Source organism: Lycorma delicatula, chromosome 1, assembly GCF_047948215.1.
Source record: "Lycorma delicatula isolate Av1 chromosome 1, ASM4794821v1, whole genome shotgun sequence".
Taxonomy (NCBI): Eukaryota; Metazoa; Arthropoda; class Insecta; order Hemiptera; family Fulgoridae; genus Lycorma; species Lycorma delicatula.
The window spans coordinates 303,070,321-303,089,172 of NC_134455.1; the positions used below are offsets into that span (position 1 = coordinate 303,070,321).

At 30.6% G+C, this 18,852-nt stretch overlaps 1 protein-coding gene across 1 annotated transcript in view; it reads right to left on the bottom strand.

The window, feature by feature from the left end:
* The window catches only part of LOC142317860 (NAD kinase-like), a 39,553-nt gene extending 23,610 nt beyond the window's left edge, over positions 1 to 15,943 (bottom strand). Inside the window, exons 1-4 of the mRNA XM_075354409.1 lie at positions 15,876 to 15,943; positions 13,640 to 13,775; positions 12,498 to 12,680; positions 4,669 to 4,735 (exon numbers count right to left, since the gene is read on the bottom strand). Of these exons, the coding sequence (XP_075210524.1) occupies positions 4,669 to 4,735; positions 12,498 to 12,680; positions 13,640 to 13,775; positions 15,876 to 15,943 (454 nt within the window). The remainder of the gene's footprint in view (positions 1 to 4,668; positions 4,736 to 12,497; positions 12,681 to 13,639; positions 13,776 to 15,875) is intronic.
* Positions 15,944 to 18,852: the final 2,909 nt, after the last annotated feature.

Here is an 18,852-nt window from a genome sequence, read left to right on the forward strand (position 1 = left end):
AGCTAGAAGTGCAAATATTAGGCAAAGCTGGAGGTGCAATAAGTTCAAAAAGTACTCCTTTAAAAATATTTTTTTAAGTAGCCTTGCCAAATTAATATTATTATTATTATTATTATTATTATTAATACATGTTAATGATACAAACATCACAGAACAGTACGATACACTATCTATGCAAATAATAGCCTTTATTTTTACACAAAAATAGGTAGAAAGAATTGATTTGGGAATCAAACTTAATATCCTAGGTAGTGTATTAAACTTAGAAATTATTGAGAATTACATTCATTTAACTAGCCCTAAATTAACAGGGAAAGCCCATTTCAATGGATTACATTACATGAATAAAAAATAAATTGCTGACAGTATTAAAATTAATAATGAAAATGGATTTATTTATAATTTGTCGAGGCAAAATTTTAAGGCTTATGATCAATTAAGCAGAGACAAGCCCACACACATGCGTGCGTGAGATCGCACGCCATGTGCACACAAACACATAAATCTTTAAATGAACACTGCAGTGTTGATGGACTGATGAAGACACTATAGTGTACATATCCACAATTAATATATGGAATAGATCTCTTTAGATGGTGATGCATTATTATACAAAGTATACAAAAAAGAATTGATCATAAAAAAGAGTTTTAATTGCAGGCATGATATATTTCCTATTTTTCCGCTTGATGGCGCCACTAGCAAAGACAGTGACTGCTGAACAGAAAGCCTTCTGTGTTTTACACTTTCCTAAATCTAATCTGTAGCTTCAGTTCAACATGTGTTCCAGAGAAAATTTAATTGTGATCCTCCAAGTGAAAACAACACTCATCGATAATAATTAGATGTCTGTGTGAAGGAAACAATATGAGATGACCAAGGGTGTCTGAAGAATGTTGAACATGTCAGGGAGTCTTTCTTGCATAGTCATAAAAAATCTGTTAGAAAAGCCAGCTGTGAACTCACAATGCTGTTGATGACAGTTGAAATGTTTTATGAAAAGACTTGCATATGCATCCATAATGTTTACAGTTGTTACAGGCTTCAAAGGCTACTGACTACACTGTACATGTGACTTCACAATCAAAATGTTGCAGTATGAAGATGAGACTTTTCTCAATCCTATTGTGTTCAGTGATGAGATAACATTTCATCTAAGTAGAAAAGTTAATATATATAAGGTCTGGATCTGGGGTCAGAAAATTCTCATGAATCCTTGCAGTTGAAAGGGACTCCTCAAATATTCCTAGTGCAAGTTTCCAGGTCATTCTTTATTGCTGAAGAGTAACAGGAGTTCCTTATTTGGATATGCGTACATGACTCTTTCCTCAACTGTAAGATGGACCAGAGAATTTTATTTGGCAAGAGGGTGCACCTTCTCATCGGTATTACTTTCTATGTGATGAATAAAGTTTTCCTCAACCATTACTATTGGATCAGTCAGCATCAATCCGTTGACAGATTGATATGACTTGAACTTCATATCAGTTCAAGTCAACTGATATGAACCCCATCAGATTTTTTTCTTTGGGGTTTTCAAAAGGATCTTGTGTAAGTGCCTCCACTACCCATTGATCGACCCAATTTAAGCCACTGGATTGAGGCAGCTGTTGCTTCTATTACTCCAGGCATGCTGGTTAAAGTATGGGATGAACTCTCCTTCTATCAGTTGGATGTGTGCCATGACAAAAGTGCTCACATTGAATATTTGTAGAGAAAAAGTATAAGAGTTACTCTTAATTTTATTTGCAATTCATTTCTGTAAGTCAAAGTTAAGAGATATTAGGTAGCATAAAAATTCCAATATTCTTTTTTGTTCAACCTGTACATTTAAACAGGATACTCATGTTATAAACAGTGCTCTTAAGAGTACTAAACCACAATAACCATGTTGACAATCTTTACAGAAAATAGTTTATTCAATAAATAAGTTAATTATTAATTATTTTAACTCAATAATTAATTATTTTACAACAAATCATAACACTGAGAACAAATTTAATGCTTAAGCAAGTATTCAACACTAGAGCCCAACATGTTTATCACATTTTAAGGCAAACGTAATAAAAGTTTAAAATTGAAGGGCCTAGAATGGCTTAGATTTGGCACTTGTACCATGAGGTACAAGTGCCAAAAACCACTTTTTGAGAAAATCAAGTTTAACGTAAAAATTTAATTTCAGGTAAAAATAGGAAGAGTGGAAATAGTATAATGTTTACAAACTAAGGTTTTTAAAATTAGGTTACAAGATCTGTTTGAATTTAATTCATATATTTTGTCTTTTATCAGCTATTTGTAATAAGAAGTCACAGAGAATTCCTTGTCCTGCAAATGAAGAAGGAACTATAATAAAGCAAATAGGTTACAAGTAAAATCAAGTATTGCATTTATTGTATTTTACTACAAACAAGTAATTTAAGTCAAAATTCAAACAACATCACTGATCTATTGCATCACTGTGATTTAGTTCCAAGTCAGCACCATAAATATTGTCCACTGTAGGTTCTTCCTTCACTTTTGTTGAAATGTCAGTCTCAACAGTCTTCTACAGTTCAGGTCTTCTTTATGAGGTTTGCCATCTAGTTTATATTACTACTTGTACATGTACATTATCATACACAGGAAGTTACTTGTAAAAGTCTTGATGTATGGGAGTATAAGCGGCAAAAGGTTTATGAAATCCTTGTACTTCGCATATTTAATTTTTTCTTGTAGTTTTTAGAGGTCAGAGAGGGCAGTTCGTTAGGAAATATTTCTACAATGTTGGACTTCATGTTGCACTTTAAGAATGGCATGTTTTCACTGAATGTTCTGTAGAGAAATGTCCACAGTTCATTGCATGCTTTGTATTCCAATTACTGATTTAATATAAAGGTGTTTTACTTCATCAAGAGTAATAAAGTCTTCCTCTTCACACTTATCACCAGGAATTTACTGATACTTTTGGCAATAATATGTGCCAGTTCTGTAATAAACACACCTCTTTCTTTATTCTTTCTTCCGTTTTCAATGGTAGTGAAATCTTGGTCTCAATCATTATAAGAATGCCCTGCTGGGAGGAACTTGTGGTCTACAGACTCTACATTAGTCTTGTTAACAACATACATCCAGAATTTGACTATAAATTGGCTCTTATTTTGGCACCCACAATTATCATTGAAAACTGTTCAATGATAGTATTGTAAATGCAGCAGGCAATGAATTAAATATTTCAACAAACAAGACATAATTTCCTCACAGCCTCTTACTGCTTGATAAACCCTCTGCCATAAAAACATACATGCATTTCCTCTAACAAGGTTATGTACAGATAATTTGTACATCCAGAGATCCCTGGAATAATATACTTTGAAACATGTTAAAATCAGTATTGGCAACATTTTTTGAAGGTCAAAACCTATTTCGATGTGGGTAGAATTGATATTACATTATTCTTTAGCTTGTGCCATGGCAGATTTAGTACTCACTGTTTTATGCAGATGGAGCTCTTTTTCTTAATAACATTTTTTACATCAGATGATCCATTTTTGATAGTGTTTTGTAGTTTTTCACATGTGTCACTGTGAGGTTTATGGAAACTGAGATTTTAGCATTACTATTAAAAACATGTTTATAGAAAGATATAGTCAAACTCTTTGCCTCTTTCTTGGCAGAATTCCTGAGATAAATCATAAGAGACTTAAATCACTATTTAGATATCACCTCTTTGGAGCCTATAGTCTTGACTAGCAGTTACTGTAATGGAAATAGTTTAATTACGTTCCTTAACCAAATCCATCTTTTCCTGGGCAATCTTATTTACAGGAGCTTTGCATCCTCATTTTTCTCAAGGTGAAATACTAGTTTCTAATTTTTTTTTCTTAATTATAACATTACGCTTGTTTGAGATATCCAGTCTTAAAAAAATTCTTTACGTACCTTTATGTCTGTAAGTAATACTTGCAGCTAACAGATTTACCATGAATAACATTTTCCTTTTTCTTGCCTGGGTCATCCAAAACAACTGTAGAATTTAAATATGAAAATTGTAATTCCCAGCTGCTTGAGACCCCAGTACTCATCAGAAAGTATTTTATGTTATTCCTCACTCATCTGCATATTGTACTGGAAATGGCAGTTGTGATTAAAAGTTTTAAGTTTCCTACCCACATCTGTCTTACCTTTTCGATCTGTATATGCTTTGCTAGTGTTTCTTGAATTAATGCCTTATTCTTTTTCTAAAGATGCAATCTTTTGGGTTTTTCTCCCTATATGTTTAGTCTCTTTAAAGGTGATCCCTTTGCAACACTTTATTCCTCCATCTAAAACATAACAGAATATTTTTGTAAATAACATTTTTACTAAATAAAGAGGAGAATGCTGTTGCTAAATAAAACAACCTGAACACAATTTTGATAGAAATGACAGATTTAAAAGAAAAAACCTAATATAGTACAAAAAATGCCTTTATTTAACAATATTGTTAGCAAATAATATGTTTAGGCTTACCTTTGAGAGGGGAAGGTTTGCTGGAAGTGCTGTCATTTGTGCTAGGACTCTAAGTTACATCTTCATCAGTATTATCTTTAAAAATCATAAAGCACTTTAGGCCTAGCCTGGAGGCAATGAGAAGACAATGAAAAAATAAGAATGTAATCTGTATAAATTATTTTAAAAAACTTTACATACCTTCAAATAGGTTAGGAAGATTTTCTCCTGAGCTGACATGATTATGTTTCTGGATGTGTCTAAAGTTCTAATTAAGTAACAATAACTAATAAACAATAAAATAACAGTTAAATTAATTATTAAAATGTAAATTTTATCATAAGAAATAATAATACTAAAGAAAGCAACTTTAAATTAGTGAAAAATAACAGCAATTGATTTGTTGAAAACAAATCAGCTATGGCTTAGTAAACAAGAATATAACAAGTGACTTGTATCCCTTGTCCTCTCATCAAAATATATGATTCAGAAAGTCGTGTTTCTATTTGCCGCTAGATCTCAGTACCAGAGATAAGAGTTAGATCTCTTGTCCACAATATTTTAATGCTATTCATTCATTTCTGCATATAACTATTTACCAAAAAAGTCACTTTTATCCCTCTTATCCTCTAAGCATTTAATTATTAAACATCTATTTTACCTATCAATGGAACTTTTTGTTCCAAAGGTTTAATGATCAGCTCCTCTTCATTGATTAAGGAGAAAGAAGTCAATGTTCCATTTACTTCAAATTGAATCATCTTTATAAAGATGAAAAGATTACTATTTAGTAATAGATCACTATAGAAAAGATTACTATTTAGTAATAGATCACTATTTAGTATAAACTGACAAAATAGGTTTTGAAATATCTTAAAAGAAATTTCTCATTAAAAATATACATTTTCAGACAGCATTAAGGGCGTCAGTTAAATTATAATAAAAAAATTAATTATAATGCAGTAAAATAGACATAAATTAAACAATTATATTCTGTATTTTTAGAGTAACTTTAAAATTAGTTTTTTATTCTTAGTTATGAATAAAACATTTTGTATTATTTCAAATTACATTAATGTATAATCTATTTAGGTTTCAGTAAAAGTTACATTTAGGTTAATTTGTATCTAGGAAAGAGTAAACTGTACTTCTTTATTGCAAATACCAATTTATTTATTATTTTTTGTTTGTGGGCGAGAAACGCCTGGGCGTTATCATCGCCCGGAATTTTATTAATAAAAGGGTAAAATAACTCCAAAACATATAATAAATTATCATATAATAAAAATGTATTAAAACAAGTCAAGAAGGCAATATAAAACTCAAAACTAATACCACAGACGAAGTCGTTAAAATATACAAGTTAAAATAATCAAAAAACCTTTGGCACCTGAAACACCGCTGTGGGTTGGGTATGAATGGGCGTACCCGAACAGAGAGGTAACCCACTCTAATCTTCTCTGGAGGAACAGGAAGACTGATAAGAGAGGTGTCGGTTCTTCTGTTCCGTTCTGCCGTTTCATCATATGTTTCACCTCTACAACACCTTGAGTACAAAGTTCATCAGCAATTTCCCTTAAATTCATTTCCAGAAGGTCACGACAAAAAATTACTCCTCGGCTGGTATTTAGGGTCTTGTGGCATGTCGTACTTATGATTATGCCGCCCATATTGGTTAGACGTAAGAAAGAGCGACTCTGCTCATCGTTATATGTTTCCACCAGAATTGTCCCATCACATAATTTTTTAATGTTACTCGGAGAACCAATACATCCTGTGATGCATTTATTAATCAGGAAAGGCGAGACCTTTTGAAGGGAGCCACCCTCCTGATTATTCCTAATAACAACAAAGCAAACATTTTTGCACCTGACACCATCTTCGTCGGCTGTAGCAAAATTATCCTCGTCAGAGGATAAGCTGACCGAGGCCTTTTCACTAGACTTAAATTGGTGGTTTTTTCAGATGGACCACCAACCATCATAGAATTTTCTGTAGGAACTGAAATTTTGGCCCCACGAGAACCGATGGTATAATAGACCACTCCAGCAGAGAGCATGCGTACTGGAGCTAGAGCTAAATGCAACAGCATTTGCTCTGGTGCCCAGAGGACATCGTTCGAGACTCACTACTTAGAGCCATTCACCCATCGGCATGTTAGTTCCCACCTTGGGTTGCGGTTGCGTTTCGTACGATGTCGCAACACCACAGAGTGTAACAAAGAGAAAATTGTGTTCGATGTTGTTGTGTAGTCGAGTAAATGTATATGTTATAATTCGTGTAGTGCTCTGGGTGTAGTATACGTGTATAGTGAAAAGTAATCTGCAGTTAAGTGTGTAGTGGGAAGAAAAGCTGTATTTGTGTTAACATCTGACAACAAATAGATTTATTTTGATGAGTATGGTATACGTATTTGTATGACTATACGTATCATAAGCGGTATAACCATGCTAACTGAAATGAACACATTTGATATCTTAAAAGTAATTTGTATAAATTGTGTTCATTAATTTTTCATTTAAGTTTATATCAACTGAATTGATAACATTGAAAAAATCATGGCTATTGCAAATCCTAATAGATATTTTTCCAAGTAAATTAGAAATTCTAACAGTTTCTTTTTTACACTAATCTTTTATTGCTTACTTTTCTGCAAAGTTTACATTCAATCTAGAAAAATAAAATTAACATTTTCAACAACTTTCATCCTGCAATTGTTTCATAGGATTTGCTGATTTTTTTTTATTAATACACGTGTTTTAATCTGATACCAAGAATTCTTAATATTCTTCTGTGTAAATTCCTTGATTTAACAATTTGTCAAATCAACACAAACTCAACTTCAAAATTGCACCGTACTTACTCTTGTATAACTTAGCAGAACACTCCATAGGGCACAAAATTATCTCCTTTTCTTATTACACAATCTTATTTACTACATCTTACTTAGTACTCTGAATGGAGTCATCTTCAAATAATTCAATATCATTAAACATATTATCAACAAAATTAATATAACTACATGATTACAATATATATATATATTATAGGCACCCTTCTACTTAAAATAAGTAAGGTAAAATTTAAAAAAAACAAATAGTTTTGCTAAAATTGTTGACAATCAAAGATGCTAATAAACAACTTACAGAAGTTTATTAACTTGTATGACTGGTTGAACATTTGTACGTAGACAAATGAAAAAGCTCTTCTTTTTTTTAAGAGAGAAATTTTTCTAAGATATATATGAAATCCAGATTTCAAAGTAGTTACACAGTCAAACTACGCAATACATTTGGTAAAAGTACCAAATGTACTAATAAAATCATACAGAGAGAAATAGAGACAACAAATTTTAATAATTTTTTAAATCTTACATGTGGTAAGTAAAGAATCAACTCGAAATATAAGAATAATGTATTTGAATTATTCAAAAAGTGACCTCTAACCTAATAATATTCTAAATTATCACCTAATGCTCAAATCACTTACCTTTTTGACTCTATAGATAGAAACAATAAGTATTCTGACATCCTAATATAATGTATACTATTATTAGAAAAAAATTATTATATTTGTAATTCTGTTCATTTTAGATATACAGAATTAACCAAAAGAAAAAATTATGTTTTAGTATTTTACCTTAACAAAGGAAGCATATTATTTTTATTCACTCATAAATACTGTGATTAATTGTTGTGAAAGATACACTTATGTATATTTTTAATCCTACTGAAGTTAATTACAATAAATAATTAATATTACAATAAAGAACTCTCATGATTTTAAGTTTTTAAGTTCACATATTATGTGTAATTTAATGTAACAAAACGTGCAAATTATAAGAAGAGAATTATCTGAAAGTTTCTTAAATTTCACATATCTAATAATATGCAAAAAGCAATAAAAGTTTATAATGTACCCATTAATTAGATAATATATTTAAAATGTAATAACTTTCTGTCAAATTAAAATAAAAATAATAAGATGTATATGTGAAAGTAAACTGAAAATTAAAATATATACGAGTAATTCAAAAATACTTGTTCATATACCAGATGAGCAATGCAGAATGACTAGCAAAAGACCTATTGACTAATAAAAAAGCAAGGAGTTAACAGTACTGTCAAGGAGCAAACTAAATTTATATCTTACTTGGATGACTGGGCTTCCTCAACTTCTGTCCATAAACTGTTACATTTTCACCTAACCTTCCACCTATACTTACCTTTGCAGGCTGTCTACAGAAAATTGAACATTTTCAGTATCAGAACAAATGTTTTCCAAATTTTTACAAGCAAATAATATACTGTCATCAGTCAATGTTACATTTTTAAATACTAATAAACTAACACTTTTTTGTATTTGTAAATTCTAGAAAAGATCTTTACTCTTACGACAAATTCTTTTAAAAATTTGAAAAAAATGTTTATACCTTCTACTACTTTTGTTATGCATTCTTTGTAATTTTGAAAGTGGAATGGTGTCAAGAATCCAAGAGACCCAAAATGGAAAGCTAATACCGGAGGCACTTTTTTCTGTCAAAAGAAAATCATGATCTAGAATGCAATAATACAACATATCAACAGTTAAAAAAAAATTGTATTTAGCATATTATACTCGTATATAATTTAATCTAACTGAAACAGTGAAGAATGAGGGTACTACCTATCAATGCCAACCATGGTGGAGTAGTAATGTCTCTGCCTTTCATCCACTGGCTTAGCATTTTTCACTTTCTACAGAAATTGATCTGTCATTAGTTACTGTAATTCAGTGGTTATCATAGCTGCTTGAAAAATAAAATAGATAATTATATTTGCAATTATTATTTTTCCTTTTCCATAAAGTTAAAACAATATTTAATAATAAAAAATGACGAAATCAATGAAAAAATAATTATCAAAAATAATAATAATTAACCTAATTTAAAAAAAATTCTATAAAAAGATTGCATATTTTCATGTAAACCTCTGATAATGATATGAGACAGAAAAATAATGATAACCAAACACAATATAAAGAAAATTTAACAAATTTTAAGTGATTCCGTATAACATACTTGTACAATAAATGTACAAATTGAGCAAACTGAATCGACAAAAATTTTTGCAAGCATAAAACTGTTATGCAGGAAAGTATACTTTTCATCAACTTGATTTCCTAAATGAATTAATAAGCTAAATAGGGAAGCCTCATCCACATCCCAGTCATTAGAATAATTGGAATTCTTATACTCATAAAAGTCAAAGAATTTACACGTCATATAATCTTCTATCCCCTTTTTTTTAAATGTGAAACTTTTAAGCATTACAATTTTTTTTAAAAATTCATCTTCAAAGAGTAAAACCTTCAGAAAAAATGGTCACCCTCTGGAAAGATAAAAATGTGTGCATTCTACACAGATATTTCAAAAAAGAAATATTTCATTTATAGAAATGAAGGATATCTGGCTATTTTTTTCTTATTTTTTTTAATAGATTGTAATAGAAATTATTAATTAGGAAATATACCAGCCTGAAAAATGGGTGGACAATTAATTTCTTTATAATACTACTTATTTTTGAAGTCACCTGCCAGTTGAGCAATTTGATGCAGTGCTCCAATAGAAATTATTTCATTAGGAAATATACCAGCCTGAAAAATGGGTGGACAATTAATTTCTTTATAATACTACTTATTTTTGAAGTCACCTGCCAGTTGAGCAGTTTGATTCAGTGCTCCATTCACCCTTTCTGTTTTGTGCTAATCTTTTAACCTCACTATGTATTTATTACATTCTACATTCTCAATTATAAGTTTTCCACCTCCACAGTTTTTACCTTTTACACATCCATCTGCTACAAAATCTGTGGGATAGATCAACCTCAAAATACTAACATTCTAATGTAATTCCAAGATATTATTTTTTTGAGATTGGTAACAAGCAAAACATAAAAGATAGAATGAATACCGCTACATAGCTAAATAAAAAATGCATTGTTTACAAAGTAACCAAAAAGATTGAGAAAAACATTAAGATAGTTTGGATATGCGAGGAGGATGGAAAACTCGCTAAGAAACTGAAGTGATAAAAAAAATGGAAGATAGGTGACCAAGAGGCAGACAGGTAAGAGAGATGGAGAGATTGCATCAAGGAGGATTGGAGATCAGAGGTGTTTTGTGGGAGATTGGGAGATAGCAGAACAAAGATGGGATGATTGGGTTTTTTAGCATCTAGACCTAATGACCTGGAATAGATATATGTGTATATCTCAAACTAATGAATCCAACTTAAGCAGTAAATACAAGGAAGGTGTTCACTTTTTTTTTTTTTTTTACTGGAGACAACCTCATATAATATAACCTATTGAAAAATGGGATGTAATAGCCAAACCATTCAGGAATAGCCTAGCTATTTCTGAAAATGCTCTAGCTATTCCTAAATATAAGAAACAGCTCTATGCCAGTCATATTAGGGAAAGTTAGGAAACTAAGCAATTTCCTTGCTGCGGCTTTCTTTATTGAATCAACTGCACACTCGGGACAATTGTATAGCGAAACATTACTCTCCAAGAAAGCAACTCTGATTGGTGCCTCTTATATTTCACATTTCCTGCAGACATAACAAAGATTGGGACAAATAGTGTAAGGCAACAAATTATTAATCTTTTCTGTCAAGAAGTAATATATATGCATTATTATATTCATTACCTATATTTAATAATTCCACATCCCATTACATGACAGACATCAATAAATTTGCTGACTCTCAATAACCTGGGTTAAACATACATTATTTTGTTTCGCAAGACCTTAGTGTTGTATGAAACAGATTGATTGCAATATATTAATGTCATCTATCTGTATAAAATAGTATTTGATCACTTCTTTGCCATTCTATCCAGTAATAGTTCATTAATGATTAGATATCCACTGTTGATGAATTAAAATAGATCCAGATTTTTTATCATCATTCCAGATTTATTATCATTTTTTTGCCAATTGCCTGTAATCTTTTTTCTTCATTAGTTAATCTAAAATACAATATCCTTCATTCCGGGTCTGACTAAATAATATATACTTCATTTGGTTACAAATTTTGGAGAGAGGCAATTTAGTATCTTCAGGAAACAAAAGCATCAGGGATGATCGCTACCTGCCTGGTGAAAGACTTAAATACATTCTTAGTGGAATAGTTTGTCTAATACCAATTATAAACTGGAAGTTCACTCGTAATTGATTCGCTATTTTTAACATGAAATCACCTTTTCTCAGATTACTTCTAAAATGTGAAAATATTTTCATTCAACTTAAAAATATACCTTTTCAATTAATCTGCTCATAAAGAAAGTATAGTATTCAGACTGTACAAATAATCATGGACCAAATTCTGTAGGAATAATTTTGATGAACCTCTCCTTTTCTCTTAATAAATCAAAGAAAATTAAAGGTAGTATTGCAAATAAAATCATTTTAGAATTTGTAACAATGTTCTAAAAAAAAGACTTGTCAAAATTTAAAATAATTACAACTAAATTTAATCAATAATGATTAAATTAAATGAACACTACTCATTATTGGAAAAACCTATACCATAACGTATACAACAATTTCTAAAATCAACTGCTAACCTTATACGAAATTTAATGTTTACTCAATGTTAAATTTTTATGTGTAATACAACATCAGCAGTCCGAAGTATAAAGTATTATGTAGTATTACTGAAATTTTCATAGCTGAAAATAACTCAACTTTAAAATGTACATCAATTAGGTTTATAAAGATTCTTAAAAGTAATATTTAAAATTATACACTATAATTAGTAGAAATGTCATCTTTTATATAATTATCTTTTGTGTAATAATTAAAGTAAAATTAATTATTTTTGTGTTTGAATAGAAATGATCTACAACTCCTTTATGTTTGGTTTTTTGAACATCTTAATGTTTATATTTCAGTTTTTTTATTTATTAAATATGAACTTGATTTATTTTAATTTAATGAGATTTTTACTTAAATTAATTGGTAGTAAATGAATAAATTAATGATACCTGAAAAAGCCAGATGGCATGAATTAATGTTCCATCACCTCCAAGAGTAATAACAAATTCAATTTTCTCACAGTCAAGTTTACTTGACAATGATTTAATCAAATGTTTTACATCAAAAAAACACTCCATTAGTGAATCATCATTAATAACGTTTTCTTCAATATATACAGTCATCTTCTGCTCCTGAATTGATTAAAATAAAGGTTTTTTAAAATTATTTTCAAATTGAATACTTATTATTAAATTCATTTTGTTATTTTATAAGTTAATTACTTGCTCAAGCATTGATAAAATAATGAACTATAATAAGTCACTCATGAACATAAGCTAATGAGGTGCATAAAGATTCTACATAAGACACATGTACGCAAACACATACATGCACATATGTGCACACAAACACATACACACACACACATGCAGAGAGTGCAAGCAAATTTTGCTTTAGATCAGCCATCATTAGTGGTCAGGTATTCACTAACACTACATATTTATTCATTATGATACCATTTATAAATAAAGTCCTTACATTTCACTAAGTTATAGGATACAACTACTGTTTTATACTTTTTCTAATTACTCTTTCTATTTGGAACTGTGTTCCAAAAACTTAGAAAGCAAACTGATTTTATTCAGTTTCTTATCCTGTGCACACATTTGTCTTTCTGTCCCTTTGTTTTCAATCTGTCGTACTGATAGGATGTAAAATTTAGACTGGAAATCCTGTCCTGATTTATCTGGGCCGGATAAACCACTTCTTAAATATAACTTCTTACTTTCTGAAGTCCACCAAGGTGAAGACTTAAGTAATTATTTTAAGAATTATTTTAAGATTAAGATGATCCAACATTACTAAGAGCAAAAAAAGAATAAAGTTTTCTGAATTTGAATATTCATAAGTAGAAAAATATTACTAATACTACTGAATCTTCCTATTCAGATAGCTTAATTCTAGGTGTGACAATGTTATACTACTTAGAGAACTCAGGGAAGATCAAGAAAGGCGTAAGTATGTAATATAAATGTGTAATAACAATCTTTTGGACAAGATCCATACAAAGAACACTAATTATTTATTTTAAAAGAAAACAACATTGAATATTTAGTTGTAAAAAACACCAACAAATAAAATTATTATTTACCAAAATAAGCCAATGAATAAGCTCAATAAATGGTGAAATCACTGATTGGGAATAAAATCTCTTCACAACAAGAACCAATTCTGGGCGTTTATTCCATTGTAAAACTTTAGTAATATTTGTAACAGCTCCATCCATTCTAATAATAATAACAAATTTTATTAAGTTTACATGCACTAGTTACATAATTAATTGTAATAATAAATTTAATATTTTTATGAATAAACATTTAATAATGATTTCTTACAAAAGCCAAAAAAATTGAATAATTCTATAATAATTATTAATTATTGTTTTCTGTAATAAATTTAATAATTTATTTTGTGCTATTTCAATTATTTATTTTATATCAACAAAAACTTCAGACCTCTCCAAATTACAGCTACCCTACTCCTAGTTTTATTCTTTTTTATATAAGAAATTAATTATCATTATTTAACAAACACATATTTAAAAAATATACTCTGACTCGTTATACAAGTAACTGATTGTATACGCAAAAACTTAACATATAATAGAAAATAAATTAAATAAAACTAGCAATTTGTGATAATTTGAAAAGATTAATTTGAATACTCCAGCCAGTAAGCAAGGTTTAATCTTTTTTATTATCGATAAATAAATTACCCAAAATTTAAATAATACTCACATGACGAAAAACAAATTATTAATATTATTTATCTTTTTATTGATTTCTTTCATAATGAATAACCTTTTTATGAATGTAATAGAAGGTACTTTTATTCCTGTTTATGTATCAAACTACATAACTATGATAAAAATACTTATTTTATGTTAAAATGTACAAATGATTGAAATAAATACGATTAAATATATTTTTTTTAAATCTTCTCGTAGACTGATTATACTGATATAAATATTTTTGATGTTGGTATTGTTTTAGTAAATTAAGCACAGTTAAATTTGGATTTGACATTTTCTATTTTGCTTTAATTAGACCGACTATCAACATTCTGTAAGTTAATCTTTAGAATCTTATGTAAAATGTAAAAAGTGAGATAAACACAATTCAAATATGAAATGTGACAATTAATTAGAACACTAAAAATTATTTAAAATGTTAATTAACAATTCTCACATTACCTCCAAATCTATAGTATTAATTTAAGGTCTATTAGTTGGCATGTTTAAATAAGTTAATTATTAAAAAAAAAAAAACAATTAAGATTTACGAGTTTCATAGAAATCGAATATGAATAATAACTACTAAATAAGTTTAAAAAGTGGAATAACAGCATTATTTTACTTACAGAAACGTAATTATCTATATCGTTACAGAAGCAATTTATGAGGTTTCATTGGAAAAATTAACTACGATTAAAATAAAAAATAACAAAGAATTATGTACTTAAATCTTTCAAAACATATGATGTATGAACATCAATATAATTTTAACGAATAATCATCAATAGTGCAACGTAACACAAAGACAAAATATTGTGTTTTATTAAAGTATTTTGTTTAGAAAGTAGCAATAAGTCTCTATACAAAGAATAGATTAATTCTAATTAAAATGGTAAATAATCAGTTAAGATTAAACTATAATTTTGGTTTATTTATTCTTTCGGATTGTTTAGTTGATATTACAACTACTAATAGCGCTATTTGCTGTCCTATATATAACAGCGCTAAGATCCTCAGTTTCCTATCCACTTCGTAGCCCGTTGCCACCATCATTACTAAATTCACACCAACCATAGACTAAGAAAGATTATCAAATTAAAGCACAGCTATAGCCAGTTTACAGTAAAATTTTACGTTTTTCCAATTACAATGTCGTCGCCTATTACGAATTTTTATTATAAGTTTGAACGATCAACAAACAGTATTTCTTAGCAGTTCTACGTCGTTTACGAGAGGCAGTCAGAAGAAAATGATCACAAATGTGGGCAAACAACTATTAGATTTTGCACCACGATTACGTCTACCTCAAACTTCATAATAATTCGTGATTATTTAGCCAAAAATAACACCATACTGATGCTGTTGCCTCTGTGTTCTACAGACATAGCACCCTACGACTTTCTTATTCCTAGTGATTAAGGGAATATTACTAATCCGCTAAGGATTTAGGGACATTATTTAATCCTACATTTTTACAACTCTGTTAAGGACGGTCTCAAGCCCGGTTGCAAAAGGGGGAGGATGGTCATTCCGCCGAGGTGACCAGGAAACTGGAGGAAAACTAGGTAAGAACCACAAGAAAATTTAATCAAACTCAACCACTAATGCTAACGCATACAAGGCAGTCAATGCGCCAACAATGGCAGCACAAAGTGCTGCCATTGTGAGAAGTGGACTACTGGCCAAAGAAAGAAAGAAAAAAATTAGTTATCAGTCCGAAAGAAGAAATTCGACTAGCCACATGGAATGTGCGAACCGGACGTCATGTTGGCCAAAAGGAGATCATAGCACAGGAATTAGCCAAATGCAAGATATCAATTGCAGCTTTGTCTGAACCACGGCTCACTGGATCTGGATCGATGTCAGTACAACCTCCAGTTGCCAATGAGTCAATAACATTATTTTACTCCACTGGTGAAAACAAGAAGCAGGTGTTGGATTCATGGTGGACAGAATAGCCAAGCGGCTAAAAGCATAATCACCTTCCACCCAATATGAAGTCGACTAGCAGTCTTCAGCTCGACATCATCAGGACCCACATCCTGTCAGCCTATGCCCCATCTAAAACAAGCTCCAATTCAGCCAAGGATGAATTTTTTATTCAGCTCCAACACACGCTGGATTAAATTCAAAGAGCTGAGATAATCATCCTGGCCAGCGATTTCAGGTTGCGCGTGCCATGCAAGGATCAGACTGTGGATATGAGTACTACCTTGTTCAAGCCAAAATACATCTGCGCCTTTGTCGTGCCATGCGCAAGTAACCACCAACAGCCAGACTGAACTGTTGACCTGCTGGATCCCATACACAGGCAGGAATTCCAGATAGCACTTTTGAATCGATTTGAAGAACTGGCAACAATAGATGAAGTCGATGATGAGAAGAACCAGGTTTCTAAATCCATCATGGATTGCACCAAACCTCTGTGCCCTGCCATTCTCCATAGAACATAGTCATGGATTTCAGATCATGCTTGAACATGGTAGAAAAACAAAAACAAGAAAAATTTACCAACTATGAACACTATTGGCAAATAAACAAAGATGTCCGACAGAAAATTAAAGAAGATAGGGAGGCATATTGGAATGAGGTAGCAGCTGACCTTGAAGAAGCCGCATCCAAGCACAAGTACCACACCCTGTGTGGCACACACAGAAAGTTATGCAGGAAGACGAAATCGACAAATAACAACATCCGAAAGATGGATGGATCCTTTGTGCAGTCAACAAACGAATGACTACAGCGCTGGAAGGAGTTTTTCCAGGAACTCTACAACCACAATCCTCCACAAGGATTCACATAGCCCCGCCACAAACTGATGCACCAGCAATGCCATTAAATCATGACCAACCAATGATTGAAGAAGTTAAAGCAGTAATAAAGTTATTAAAGAATGGCAAAGCACCAAGAGTGGATGGGGTCAGCGGAGGCGATCAAAGCTGGAGGAGACATTCTGCTTCACTGACTCCACACACTACTTCAGTTGATCTGGCTCACAGATTATGGTCTTCCACCTGGAAGAAAGTCATCATCATACCAATCCATAAAAAGAGGGACAGTCAAGATTATAAAAACTACTACAGCATCAGCCTCCTTTCAATCATTGGCAAAGGCTACGAACAGTTTGCTTTAAGGTGTTCATTAGAAGTTAGCAATAGTAGCACGTGCACATTTGATTCCGTAACTGGGTACGTACTGTTAACATCAGTGTATGTACAGGCAGCATAAGAACTGAGATGCGAATTACCATGTAATTATGTTTATATTGGGTATTTATATTGTGTATTTTATAAGATAAATGTATTCTATTTATATCAAATTGTAAATATTGGCACTAAAAAATCATGCAACTGGAGAAGCTCTTATCAATAATTGTGATTATGACTGTATCGTCTCTGTAACTGACTGAATTTTTGTCCTTGGTGAAAACACATGCATACTCCTTGTTTTGGAGAGGGTAATTTTACAATTTACATAGCTGCATCCAGTTGCCAAAAATAAATGGCTGAAGTATAGAAGCAAGTGAGTTCAATTTAGGCAACCCTTGTTTCTACTAAAACCTTTTATATAAATTATTTTAAAGTAATTAAACTATATGTTAAAAAATGCATCTACCTCAGAAACACTTCATTTATCCCATAATAATATCTTCTTACTCATTCAACACTAACTCACATGCTTACACTAATTCATTCACCAACTTCCTATGTATCAACTAAATTTAACATCTAGAAACTTATTATGACTCATTGTGATTCTTGAATGACTCATGTTGTGAATTAACTTGTGCGTATCTTTATTTATGAAATGGAATGTCATTTGAAATTTGTGATTATCTTCTAACTAATCTGTATAATCCTATTTATGATTTTAACCAGTAACCTTAATCTCCATTGTAACACATTTTGCATACTGCTACAGATTATTGTTATTTTCAATAATGGAGTAGATTATTTAATTTAATAATAAAATTTCATAGAAAGGTTTGTCTTTAATATGTAAACTAGTAAAAAAAATTAAAACCAAACAAGATTATTTTAATGTTTATCATTTACTTGCATTTGTTATTTTTTTTAAAGACAGAGGTTAATATCACTTAAATTTAGTCAAAAATAAATAAAAAATAGAAGAAAGATTTGATAGATGCTACATTAAATAGACTAACCTTGCTTCTTTATTAAGCAAGTATCACAATACTTGCAGATGTTACGATCCAGTTGACAATTTCCTAAATTGTATACACCACTGCTCTCTTCAATTTTCTTTAAACACCATTATTTTCCTATAAATTTTAGTTGATTTTCATGGCATTTTCTCATAGATTTTATCCGTCAAAATTATATGTGGTCACCTCTTTAGCTTCTTTGAAACTCATTATACACATTCTTAGGTAACATAATGGGATGGATTTGAATACTAGATCATGGATACCAGTTTTCTTTGGTGGTTGGGTTTCAATTAACCACACATCTCAGGAATGGTCAAACTGAGACTGTACAAGACTACACATCATTTACATTCATACATATCATCCTCATTCATCCTCTGAAGTATTATCTGAATGGTAATTA